The 13443-nt window shown below is 38.1% G+C and overlaps 1 protein-coding gene across 1 annotated transcript; it reads left to right on the top strand.

The window, feature by feature from the left end:
- Positions 1-2515: 2515 nt before the first annotated feature.
- On the top strand, positions 2516-9498 carry LOC145990485 (histone-lysine N-methyltransferase SETMAR-like). Its single transcript, XM_083126180.1, has 2 exons — positions 2516-3468; positions 9345-9498. Exons 1-2 carry the CDS (start codon positions 2516-2518, stop codon positions 9496-9498), a joined length of 1107 nt encoding a protein of 368 aa, XP_082982306.1.
- The last annotated feature ends 3945 nt before the right edge of the window (positions 9499-13443 follow it).

Here is a 13443-nt window from a genome sequence, read left to right as displayed (position 1 = left end):
CCTTGCCAAAGCCAGATGCGGTCTTGGTGTTGCTTGCCCTCGTCCTTTTTTTCTTCATAAATGGGGATGGACAGTGTCCATGCAAGAACTGCATAAGTCACTCGAAAAGTGCGAAGAAAGGCGAGCAGTCCTCTTCTTCTAACGCGGTCAATCGTGTCGCATCGCCCAGCGTCAAGGGTGCAGCCGGTTTTTGTTTCAACCCAAAATAACAGAAAATAGAGGAAATGAAAATTCTGCAATGTAAATATCTTATAGTAAATAAATTCCATTCCATTGAAAAACACGAACTTAAGATATCAAAAGTGTTTTAAAAAACAACGCAAGCGGCGCTTGCTCCGCCTTTCCTTACTGCACGCTTCTGAATTTAACTGACGTTTATATAGTTATCTCTACCTTTTGAAAATGCTAAAGAAGATATTTAATTTTTAAAGGTAGATTGCTCCGGGTAATGCGCGGGGTTGCAGTAGACTCATATACCCGTTATACGTACTGACTTTTGACGATTTAATTGGACGGACTGTAACAATTTATTGGGGAGATTATACACGGTTATTATTGTTGACTAGACTAAATGTTGTTCTTGGGTGTTTAGATGGGTTGCGAATGAACCATGTGATACTAATATAAGTGTGGAAAGTGTAATCTGATTTGTTAATAAATATTATGGTTGAACGAATATTAAGTTTTACATGAAATAGTTTAATTACCTACTGAAAATAATTAACTTCCACTACGCCGATAATATAATCCACGTCTCACTTCTTGATTATTTATAAAGGGGAAATAAGAGACGTACAGGATTATAGGGTTGACTACTAAAAAAGTATAACCAGTAATCAGAACGCTACATTTTAAAAGTAGCTTCCCTACAGCTACCGCTACTCGTCCAAAAATGTAACTTCGATACAGCTACAACTACATTTACCAAAAAGTAGCTCGCTACTCTACTCATGTGCGTTACTTCACTACTTTTACACTACCTCTGCATAAGAAAAAAAAAACTTGAAACAATGACATGGATATTCAAAAGAAGCCCTTAGTATGATAGTTGTAGTTACTCGAAAATAGATCGTTATTTATTATCATAATTCCCGTAATTCGTTAGATGTTTGCTCTAACATAGCGGATAGCTGGGGGATGTTTCTATGGTACAGCTAAATTAGCAACAGGTGGAGCAATGCTTTACGTAAGTTTCCTGTTGGGAATGCTTCCCTGAAGACACAATGGAAATTTTGTCACCTTTGTGAAAGTTCGCCCCCCCCCCCTGTCCCTTGTCTTATTCCGGGCCCTCTGGATTACTTCCTGCTTTAATCCTTCAAATCTCTCCTTTCACCTCACCCTGGGTGCCAAGCGAGCAGATTATATTTGCGCCGGAATTACAAAAGGGGGGGGGGGGGTTCACATACAATTTATATTTTTTAAGTCCCTGGTTCGTTTACACATGTACAGCAAGTGAATAAACAACTGGTTTAAAATGGACAGTACCGTAGTTCTTGGAATCATAACATTTCTAGTAGGATATATTCATTCATTCATTCATTGTTTTCTGCCTAATTGGCAGGTTTTTCACTGCAATCTCCAGCTTTCCCTGTTCTCTGCCTTACGCTTCGTAATAGCATACGACCCAGTTAATTTAATATCATCCATAAGCTGATATCTCTTTCTTCCACGGACTTTTCTTCCTTCAACCATTCCCTCCAAGGCATCTCTTAGCAGGCAGTTTCTTCTTAGACAGTGTCCTAACCAGTTTCTTTTCCTCTTCTTGATGGTCTCCAGTATAGATCTTTTTTCACCAACTCTTTTCAGTACGGCTTCGTTTCTTACCTTGTCCGTCCATTTTACACGCTCCATTTTTCGCCATGTCCACATTTCAAAAGCTTAGAGTCGTTTCTCTTCATTTCTTCTCAACGTCCAGGTTTCTGCACCATATAGTGCTACACTCCACACAAAACATTTCACTAATCTCTTCCTTAGACCTATGTCCATGGGTCCACAAAAAACATTTTTTCTTCTATTGAAAGCTTCTTTTGCTATTGCGATTCTCATTTTCACTTCTTGGTTGCAGCTCATGTCACTGCTTATAGTGCATCCGAGGTACTTGAAGCTATCCACTTGCTGGATTCTTTCACTGTTTGCTCTCACATTAATATTCCTTGGTTTCCGTCCTACAACCATTGCCTTTGTCTTCTTTACATTAATCTTCATCCCATACTGCTCACAGCTGCTGTTTAACTCTTCTAACATACTATTTATGGTTATTTCATCCTCAGCGAATAATGCCATGTCATCAGCAAATTGGTTTATTATATGTTGTTATATATATACGTGGTGCACACCAAAAGTACGTGCCGTTTTGTTCTGAAGTCAACATTTCTTCTCTTTTCAGGGAAATAACTATGGCATCGGAGACTTCCATCCTTCGTCTTCAAGCAGTGTCAGTTTTGTGTGCTAGGTGGCAGTAGTTGAGTGACAGTGCCTGAAGGAGTAAGACGTGTTTCTGATACTGCCTGGGGAAATGGAATTTCCACTTGAAGAGCAACGGGTAATTGTGAAATTCCTTACCGCAGCTGGACGTTGTGCAGCCGATATTCATCGCCAACTGGAGGCCGTGTGTGGTGATAGTGCTCTTGCAGAAAACGCTGTTAGGAAGTGGGTGCGTGAGTTCAAAGATGGACGAACGAGTGTGAAAGACGAGCAGAGGTCTGGACGTCCGAAAACAGCATCAACTGATGCTAAAATTGACCGTGTTGAACATTTTATCATGGAAGATAGGCGTGTCAGCATGCAGGAGATTTGTGATACCCTGGGGCTAACAATGGGAACAGTAGAACGAATAATCACCAAAGATTTGTGCCTAAAGAAAGTTTCCTCTCGCTGGGTTCCACGATTGCTTAGTGACGATCAAAAAGATGCTCGCGTTCGATCCAGTGTTGCAAATTTGACACGATTCAGAAGGGAGGGACACAATTTTTTGGACAGTATTGTGACAATGGATGAAACACAAATTCCATTATTCAATCCAGAAACAAAAAGACAGTCGATGCAGTGGAAACACACGGATTCACCACCCCCGAAAAAATTTCGTCAGGTTGCATCAAATGACAAAGTGCTATACGCAATCTTCTGGGATTCCCAGGGAGTGATATTGTCTCATCCAGTTCCCAAAGGTCATACAATTACGGGCAAGTATTTTCGTAAACCTTTGGCTACAGAATTTTTGCCGAAATTGACTATGAAACGACCACAAATGGCTAATGGAAATTTCATTCTCCACATGGACAATGCACTGCCACATCGTGCTAATGTTGTGACCTCATTCTTGGCTGACCACGGTATTGAACTTCTGACACATCCACCATACTCACCAGATTTAGCCCCGAGTGACTTCTGGTTGTTCCCAAACCTCAAGAATTCTCTTCGTGGACGCCATTTTGCCAATAGATCATCCCTGGGAAGTGCTGTTTTCCAGTATCTAAAACATACCTCCAAATATGACTATGTCACATGCTACACAAAATGGACTGAGCGATGGCAACTATGTATCAATAAAGAGGGAGAGTTTGTTGAAAAATAAACACAGGTTATTTCATTGTATTTCATTTTTCTTGAAAATTAGAACGAAACGTACTTTTGGTGTACACCTCGTACATATTTACATAGCGTTTCCGTGTGTGCATTTACATAATCAACCAATTTCCTTAATTCAACATAATTGCGCACCTATGGCTTACACCATCGGCACTTCCTTTATTCCTTTAATACAGAGTTAGCATAACTATCCCTGCGGGCCTACCCTCAGCTTAAATGATATTCCGTTCATTACAAATGCGTTTCCTTACGCCTTCACTCTTTCTTACGGGTATCAATTATTCAATACGCAAATATCCACATTTTCAAAGCCTTTTCTAAAAGGGGACTTGGGACAGCAACAAGGGTTGGCTTACACCAAATGCTACATTATTATATCCAGTCTAGCCACCAAAAGTGAACTAAACTTGAGGAGACGTTCCTCTTCGTCGATCAATGGGGAAACACTGTTTTTTTTTGTTTTTTTTTTTTGCTAAAGCCCACTGGCCTTTTTTGTAGTCGGGGTAAACGTCCGTGGACGTGGACTCCATAGCGTTGGAAAAATTCCACTGTCAACGGTCTTTTGTAAGACAGCTAGCTCCCCCAACCGGGAAGATAGAAAACAGGGGAATCTTATATCCAGGAAAGCACAATCCAATAAGCACATACACTTACATGCAATAATAACATAAAAGTACACTCATGGAAACATATTACTTAACCCTACACCTTGTAGCTGGCCAGCAATTAATTAATACAATATACCAAAACCAGTAATGGTCAATCCGACCTTGTAATCAAAGGGGCCCAGGTTCGATACCTGCCAGAGGCACTAGTGATTCGGATCCAGTCTCGATTAGCTTATCTGTGCATAAAGTGAACTCAAAACAAAAACTAGGAAAGATGCCTCGTTGGGAGGATGGATGCTCCTGCTGCTCATCATTATCATCATCATTCATCATTCTTTCTCATTCTCACAATTAGCCAAAAGTGGCCAAAAGCGACTCTAGATAAAAGAAACCATTCATCTTCATTGTCATGATTAGTAGAAGTTACAGAAAAGCGACGTAAAAGTAGAAGAAATACACCCATTTGGAAACTGTATATTAACTAAAGAAAATTATCGTTTCTGCAGAAAAGTCAATAACTCGTACGAACTTTCTTGCAATATCATAAAATATTTTGAGGAAAATTATGTATAAACCCGAGAGTTCTAAACGTATTGCAATTTTTAAATTTGTGAACAAATATTATGACGAAAATAATTGTAACTCCAGAGAGTGTATGTCTATCATTCTTGATTGGTTTGATTTGATTTGGTGTTTTAAGTCCACTTTATGCGCAGTAAGGCTAATCGGGACTGGACCTACAGTTTAAAGTGGGATCCGAACCACTTGTGCCTCCACCGGGTATCGAACCCGGGACCCCTTGATTACAAGGCAATGACGCTACCACTGCGCCATCGGGGAGGCCCGTGTCTATCATTCTTGTAACAATAATTTCTTGCTAGTGAGATCCTATGTACTAACAATGATCAATGCTGTTAACGAACTGAGCTATTGAATGCTACTGCTTTGTCATTGTCCATCCATCGATCGCTCGTTTTTGCACTGCAAGATTTGTTTTACACAGTAAGTAATTAATGACGTTTACCTGTCTTTTACACCGTGGATATCCACAGGATTTGTTTGTTCCTGGGGTGGTGCAAACAAGCAATTTTTGTCCCCAAAACAGCGGCGCAGCTCAAAAAACGTAGCTGTTAGCCTGAATATATTCATATATGGCAGTTCAGTTTAGTTATCTGAATATTAGATTTATTCTATATTAATTAAATAAATTAGGCAGATATCTATAATCTGCGATATCAAGATATTTATAATCTAGATTATTTGTATTTCCATCTAGACTTTGTCTTTATGAACCTCCAGCAAAAGTAAGTGTTATTGTCGAATATTTCTTTGACGCTGTGGTCACATTCAAAATTTTCCTCAAAATGCAGAGAAGAAATGTAGCTGTAGCGAAATGTTCGCTACAACTATAGGAATTTTGTAGCTTCGCTACAGCTACAGCTACAATTTTCAAAATGTAGCGGCGCTACAGCTACTGCTACAAATTTTATAGCTAGCTCAAGTAGCGCTACTTCCTACCACTGAACCCCCGCTTTTAGAAAATCCTGGGCACGCCATTCATTGACATTATGCTGATGAATGGATTTTCTTCAGTGCAACTTTCTTTTCAAATAACATTTCGTAAAAGTTCACACACGTGTGATTAAAATTCAACTTATTAATCAACATAGATTCATGGATGCCCGCAGGATATTTTCCAGGGAGGGGAAAGCAAGGTGTTTTTTTTTTCAGGGGGGTAAAAGATGAATATTTTCCCCCATAATAATGATGCCCCTTCAAAAAATACTGTTGTAGTCTGAAATTATCATGTTTCTTCAACACATTTATAATAATTAACAGAAATTACTTTGACGAAAATGAAATTATGTGTGAAATAAACATATTTTACGTGAACATTCACTTTATTACAGTAGTTCTACGAGCATGCGGATGAGTTCATTCTCACAAAAAAGGGACAGTTTGGCATCACGTTTTACGATTAAAAACATTGGAACACTAAAAAAAGGGACTGTCCCAGCTAATACGGGATATTTCGTCACCTTAATGTAAAAATAATATTTGAGGGATCAAAGATATGAAGGATATTAAACCCAATAGCGCCCCATATGTGTCACTTGACAAAAATGAAGTATGCAATACTCGTGATGCATGAGGCATCTCTTGGTTAAATTAAATTAAAGAATAACTTAAGATGAAAATTTATCCAAACTGAAAATAAAATTGACATCCTTGGTTCTTAAAACAGGAAGTAATACAATAAGCAATAGCACAAAATGCATGTCTATTTTGCATCAGAAAACCATTGAATTATATACATTTGAATTCATCTGAACATTGAGTAAAATATTATTTTCAGAAAATTAAAAAAAATTGTTTTTTTTAAGCATGCACAAGTAAAAACGATTTTCTACGAGTACATTGAGTAATTTACATAAAATACATTGTGTCATTTAGGTTAATATTATTAAATGAAAAAAGGGTTCGTGATACAGAACCAAATTGGCCTACCGAGACACCTGGCAAAAATTCGGTACCTGGTCTGAACATGGCACCCTGCTTCCTTTAGGACACCCTTACCATAAGAATACAAGTAAGTTTTAAACATCCGCTTCATTATCAATGAAATTATGCTGTAAAAATATCGCTTGCAGCTTTTTCAATTTTTGTTACAAAAATCATGTAAAAATAGAAAGTTGATAATTATTTTGCATGTTTTTATACATGGTATTTTGAGCTTTAAAATAAATTAGAAACACACATTGATTCGACAATAATTTACAGTTTAAATTAAACTCTTCCACACATCCGTAAGGAAAGTTCATGATAAAGAACTTTTCAGTAATTAAGCTGGTTACCAAGGACGTCCGGAGGGGTGGGGGCAAAAGGGGTTGCAGCGCCCCCCCCTGGAAAATGAATGTCCACCTAAAAATTATATATGTCACATAATTTCATTTCGGCAACAGTAATTTGTTAATTATTATAAATATGTTGAAGGAACATGATAATTTCAGACTGAAATAGTGTTTTTTTTTGAGGGGACATCACTATTAAGGGCGAAAATGTCTCCTTTGCCCCCTTTCTGGAAAAAATTCTGGAAAAAATCCTGTGCATTGCGAATTGGATAGTTTTTTCTGATTAATTTCGAAGGCTCACTGCCTTCATTCACTGAGGATACGGCATCTGGGACAGGTGTTTAGTTGGTTATACACTTAAAGTATAGAAGGGTATAGAGAGAGCGTGTGTGACGTCAGCTGATGCCAAAATAGCTTTCGGCGGCCGCCATGTTGAGATGTGCCACCAGCCTGTCGAGTCCATTTGTTAACATTCAGGGAGAGGGAATTTCGTCGGGATAAATAAGGGTGTTTGTTTATATTGAAATCGTCAGAAACAATAACACGAAGTTATTAGTAACTAGTTTTGAGAAAAAAACAAAGATATCTAGACCTTTTTATGTCTGAATACCATGTGAGAGACCCCAGGTTCGATCCTCGGTGGGGGAGAACCGAGATTTTTTTCCATCTGTTGAAGCGGCCCAGAGTCGTATAAAGTGGGTATCTGGGGAGTAAAGGATGCCAGGGACATGGTGCTGATCACATCAACCACACAATCGGCCATGATCAAGGAAGTGTGGGGCTCTAACTACTCCCCCCTATATGCCTTCATGGCATGGCGCAAAGCACAGGAGAGTACTTTATTTTATAATAAATATAAATATACGAAGTCTTATATTATGTACCAGTAACGTAAGTAAAAGACATGTTAGTCTTCACAAAATATTTTTGAGGACTAAAAGTGGTAAACGTTGTAAGTGCCAAAAGCGAAAGTGTTGGGAAATCACATCAGCCCGTAAGAACGTTCACACTAGTGACCTCTTTACACGCCCTTTGAACTACTTAAGAGGGTTACCAGCCACATTTCACGTTTACCACATTATAAAGCATGGCACATTTCACAGTTTAACATGGAAAACGGTGTTTGAATTCTTGTGGCCCTTACAGCGTTTACCAATTTTAGTCTTCAATTAATGATCGATTTGTGTAATTTGGTTGCGAGAAAATTTTCAGCAGAAAGTAACTGTAAAAGTAACTTACACTTACTTTTGAAGTACATGTAACTGTAACTGAGTTACTTTTTAAAATGAGTAACTGTTACTTTTTTAAGCAAGTAACTGTAACTAGTTACCTTTTTAAAAGTAACTTTCCGAACACTGCTAAAATCTTACAATATTCTGACTTCCGTTAAAAGCTGAGGCTGTAAAGGGGCACTTAGCACACATAAGGACCAAAAAACAAAAACAGGGCAACACGCAGAATTAGGGGGGTGCAGGATCCCGAAAAGTCGGGACCGGGAAATAAAATTCCTGTCCCGATCCAGACTTCGGGAAATGAATTCCAGACTTTTCGGGAACCCGAGCAGTCGGAAACACCGAATGGTCATTTTAAAAAGTCGTTAATTCTTGACGTTTTCTGCATTGTAAATGTCTGGAACTTATCGGAAATTGTTAGTTTTGTACCAGAAATGCAAAAACAATCACTTAAAGTGAAAATGACGTGTAGAATTAGAGATTTTCAGAGCTTCGGGAAATTTTTAACACTTCCCGTCCCGAAAATTTCCAGACTTTTCCCATCCCGAATGTCTGGATTTAAAAAAATTTCCATCCCGACCCAAAAAATTCTGTCCCACACACCCCTACACAGAATTATACTGGCCATAGGGCCAGTCGCCAGAACCTCGTTTGTCTGCAAAATGCAGTCCAGGGTGTACTATGTGGAAGTGAGGTTGACGGTTGGGTGTACTACGTGGAAGGTCACACACCACTTACATCAAGTTGGAAGAAATATTCTAGTATTTACAATTGCCAGTTGGATTGTACTGGATTTCAATGAGAACTTAAGTTGTGGAAAAGTCTGAAAGGTGTGATTATCAAATAAAAATGAAGCTCTGCTTATGGATGAAAGAAACAATCTCACTTTCTCCTGAATCTCTTTGCTGTTTGGCCTGCATAGAAACACAGGATTGATCTAAGTGCAGGTCTGTAGTAACTCTGAGACACTAGTTAAGCATCTGTCATTTTCCTATTGGACTGTCATTTGTATATTAGTCTCCTCAGATACAAGTGAAGTTTTTAAAACAACTATTTGGAACTAGCACGAGTGCTAGCACGTGTGGCATCATAAGGGATATGGGGAAACACATGGAGGATGTTGAAGCGAAGATGAGATGCTTGAAGTACTGGGTGAAGCTGGAACAAGAGACTGAATACTCACTGAAAGAATGGGGAGACAATCCAGGCAGTGTCTAGGGATGAGAGGGAAGATAGAAAGGATGAGAACATCAAAGCCCTGGGTTTCTATTTACATGCAGTATGGAGGGAGCGCAGAAAAATGCTGCAAGGAGTAAATCAAAGTGAAGGGTATGGAACAGTGGCTCAGGCATAGGCTGAGAATGAAGTGCATAGTTGTGAAGGTGTTGATACTGAGTAATTTCAAATATTAGAAGAGTGACATTTCCATTTATACATGTACATCCAGGGTTAGTCAAAATTATTTTAACACTCAATAGTCAAAATTATGTGAACACTCAAATGGCAGAAACAATGTATGAACAATGAACAATGAACTTGACAGACATCTATAAACATGGAATGTAGGCAATGATATGCTGCAAGTGCTACAGACTTGCGCACTCAACCTGAGCGCCATTACATTCAACACATAAAAACCATCGATTAAAAGCAGACGTAAAGCCCGTACATGCATTTTACGGGGTATGGATAATATCACATCCCGTATACGGTCTTTGAGGTCATTGATGTCGCGAACCTTCCTACTGTAAACATGCTCGTTAATCATGCCCCATAACCAGAAGTCACAAGGTGTTAAGTCTGGGGAGTATGGAGGCCAGCGCAATGGTCCATCACAACCAATCCATTGTCCTGGAAATGTCTCATCGAGATAGTTTCTAACAACACGGGCCCAGTGCGGTGGAGCACCATCTTGTTGGAAAAACCCTGCACGGCGGATTTCTAGTGGTAGTTCATCAATGGTGTACTCCTGCAACATCTGTAAGTAAACGTCATAAGTTACTGTTGGTGTATCAAAGTAGGGTCCAATAACTCCAGCGGCGGTCACAGCGCACCAAACATTCACTTTGGGGGATTCTCGTTCATGCTCCCGAATGACTTGTGGGTTTTTGGTGGCCCAGAAAATCGTGTTGTGCCGGATCACAAATCCACTTGTGTGAAAAGTGGCTTCATCACTGAATGCCATGACATTCCCAATATCCCGACGGATATTCGTCATTTCAGCTAAAATCTGACAGCATTCCACCCGCTTACATTTGTGCATGACTGTTAATGCTTGGCTGACTTGGATGTGGTATGGTCTCATCCCAAGGTCATGTTTCAAGATGCGCCACATGGTTTTTTGAGGAATTCCTGTTTCCAAACTGCATCGTACACTTGATTTAGAAGGACTGTGCAACACGGGTCCCTGTACAACAGCGATGTTCTCTTCACATCTTCCTGATCTTGGACGTCCTGTATTGCCTCGATAGTTGTTAGCTACTGATCCCGTAGCCACAAACTTCTTGTAGATGCGGTACACTGTTAAATGGCTTGGTGGGTCACGTGCAAATTGCTGTCGAAACTTTTCACAGACAAGTGTCGGCGAACCGTACACTTCCATTGTGCTAGCTACATATCTTCTTTGCTCCAGTGTCAATCGGTCGGCCATTCTTCTTCTTCTTTCTTATAAGGTGCTACAGCTCATTATGGGCTTTGGCCTGCTCAATTACATCCTTCCACTCTTCTCTACTCAACACACATTTCTTCCAGTTCTGTATCTTCATTTTTCTTATGTCATTTCTGACATCGTCTATCCATCTGGTTTTAGGCCTTCCTTGTGATCTTGTAGCAATAGGTCTCCAATTGTAAATTTGTTTCACAATTCTTTCTTCGGGCATTCTTTCAATATGACCCAACCACCTCAATCTTTGTGTTTTGATAAATCTTCTTATATTCTTACTCTTTATTAATGTTTCAAGCTCTTCGTTTGTTTTTATTCGCCATATATTATTAGATTGTCTCGTTGGGCCATATATTTTCTTTAATATCTTTCTTTCAAATATCATTAGTTTTCGAATTATATCTTCTTTCAGCACCCAGGTTTCGCAGCCATATGTAACCACAGGTCTTATTATGGATTTATACAGCTTTAATTTTATTTTTCTGGAAACTAGTTTGGATTGGAATATCCTCTTATTTGCATAAAATGTTCTATTTCCAGCTGCAATCCTTTCTTTTATTTCTTCTTCGATTTCATTGTTTCCATTTACTATTGACCCGAGATATTTAAATGACTGTACCTGCTCTATGTGCATTGTATCTATATCCTCTTTTTGTTGTTGGATTTTTCTTCTTGTACACCTCATATACTTTGTCTTTTTTTCATTCACTATTAATCCATATTTCCTTGCCTGTTGCTTTAGTTTCACTAGTGAGTCCACCACTGATTGCTTAGTTCTTGTAGTAATTACTATGTCGTCTGCATATGCACAGATCTGTCTTAATCTTGTTGAAATGTTTCCTCTGATTTCCAACTTCTGAATTATTTCATCCATGACTATGCTAAATAAAATTGCTGATAATGGGTCTCCTTGTTTTACTCCTCTATTTATTGCAAATTTTTGACTAAAATCATTGTTTCCTTTTACTACTGCTGTAGTGTTTTGTAATGTCATCTTTATTAATCTTATTAGTTTGTTTGGGACATTAATTTTCTTTAGACATGTAGGAATTATATTTCTATTTACTGAGTCAAATGCTTGCATAAAATCGATAAATATGTTATGCAATTCAATATTATATTCATAACATTTTTCGTATATTTGTCGCAGTATGAATCTATTGTCAACTGTAGATCTATTTGGTCTAAATCCCATTTGATATTCGCCCAATTTGTTTTCTGTAATTTCGGAGATTCTTTGTAGAAGAATTGCAAAATATTTTGTATGCGACATTCAAAAGCGTAATTGGTCTGTAGTTATTACACTGCAACCTGTCTCCTTTTTTAAAAATTGGGCAAATGATACCATGTAACCATTCTCGTGGCATTTCCTCTTTATTCCATATGTTCAGTATCAAATTATAAATTTTATTCCTTATCATATAACCTCCATGTCTTATCAGTTCTGCTGTGATATTATTTGAACCAGGTGACTTATTCATTTTTAAGGATTTTATTTACCTCCTCATATGTTGGTATTGGACTTCTGTATCATTTTCCAATTTTTCGGATATTTCATCTTCAGACGGTAAGTGTTCCCAATTTAATAATTCCTGAAAGTACTCTTTCCAACGGAGTAGTACTTTTTCTTTCTCAGATATTAATTCTCCAGATGCATCTTTACATAATGAAGTTGCATGAGTGTGGTTCCTTACATGAAATGTCACAGCCTTAAAAAAATTTCTTGAGTCCTTTCTTCTATGGTATTCCTCAATCTCTTTGATTCTATCATTTATCCATTCTTTTTTCTTCTTTCTGCATACATTGTTGGCAATTCTCCTTTTATTCTCATATTCTTCACAATTTGCCCTTGTGTCTCTCTGTAAACATCTTTGTCGTGCAGCATTTTTCTGATTTATTACCATTTTACATTCATTATCCCACCATTCATTCCTTGGTTTACCATCTTGCTTTTGTATTACTTCAGTTGCTGTTTTCAGAATGACTTCTTTGAGTTGTTTCCAATCTTCATTTATATCTTGGGTATCAATAAAGTTTTCCAAATTTTGGCTCATTTTTTTTCTATATTGTTTCAGAATTGCTTTACTATGCATATTGCTTTTATTCCATTTTATCTGTTGTCTTGGAATACTTTTTCTTACAGGTATTAATTTCTGTTTGATTACTGCCTTGACCAAAAAATTATCCGAATCACAATTCAGACCACTTATTGTTTTTACATCCTGCACAATTTCTTTTTTATGTTCGTTTACTAAAACATGGTCAATTTGGTTCGTAGTTTTCCCATCTGGGGACACCCAGGTACCTTTATGTATCTTTTTATGTTCATACTGTGTACTCATTACAGTCATATTATTTGCAATAGCATAGTTGCATACTAATTCTCCATTATTGTTGGTTATCTCATGCAATGTATGTTTACCTGTTACTTCTTTATATGCATCCTCTTTTCCTATTTTTGCATTTAAATCTCCCAACAGAACTATCAGGTCATGTCTCGG

The sequence above is a fragment of the Lepisma saccharinum genome, chromosome 7 (genome assembly GCF_977018435.1).
Source record: "Lepisma saccharinum chromosome 7, izLepSacc3.1, whole genome shotgun sequence".
Taxonomy (NCBI): domain Eukaryota; kingdom Metazoa; phylum Arthropoda; class Insecta; order Zygentoma; family Lepismatidae; genus Lepisma; species Lepisma saccharinum.
Note: the sequence above shows the minus strand (reverse complement) of the source record. Positions and strands in the feature narration are given on the sequence as shown.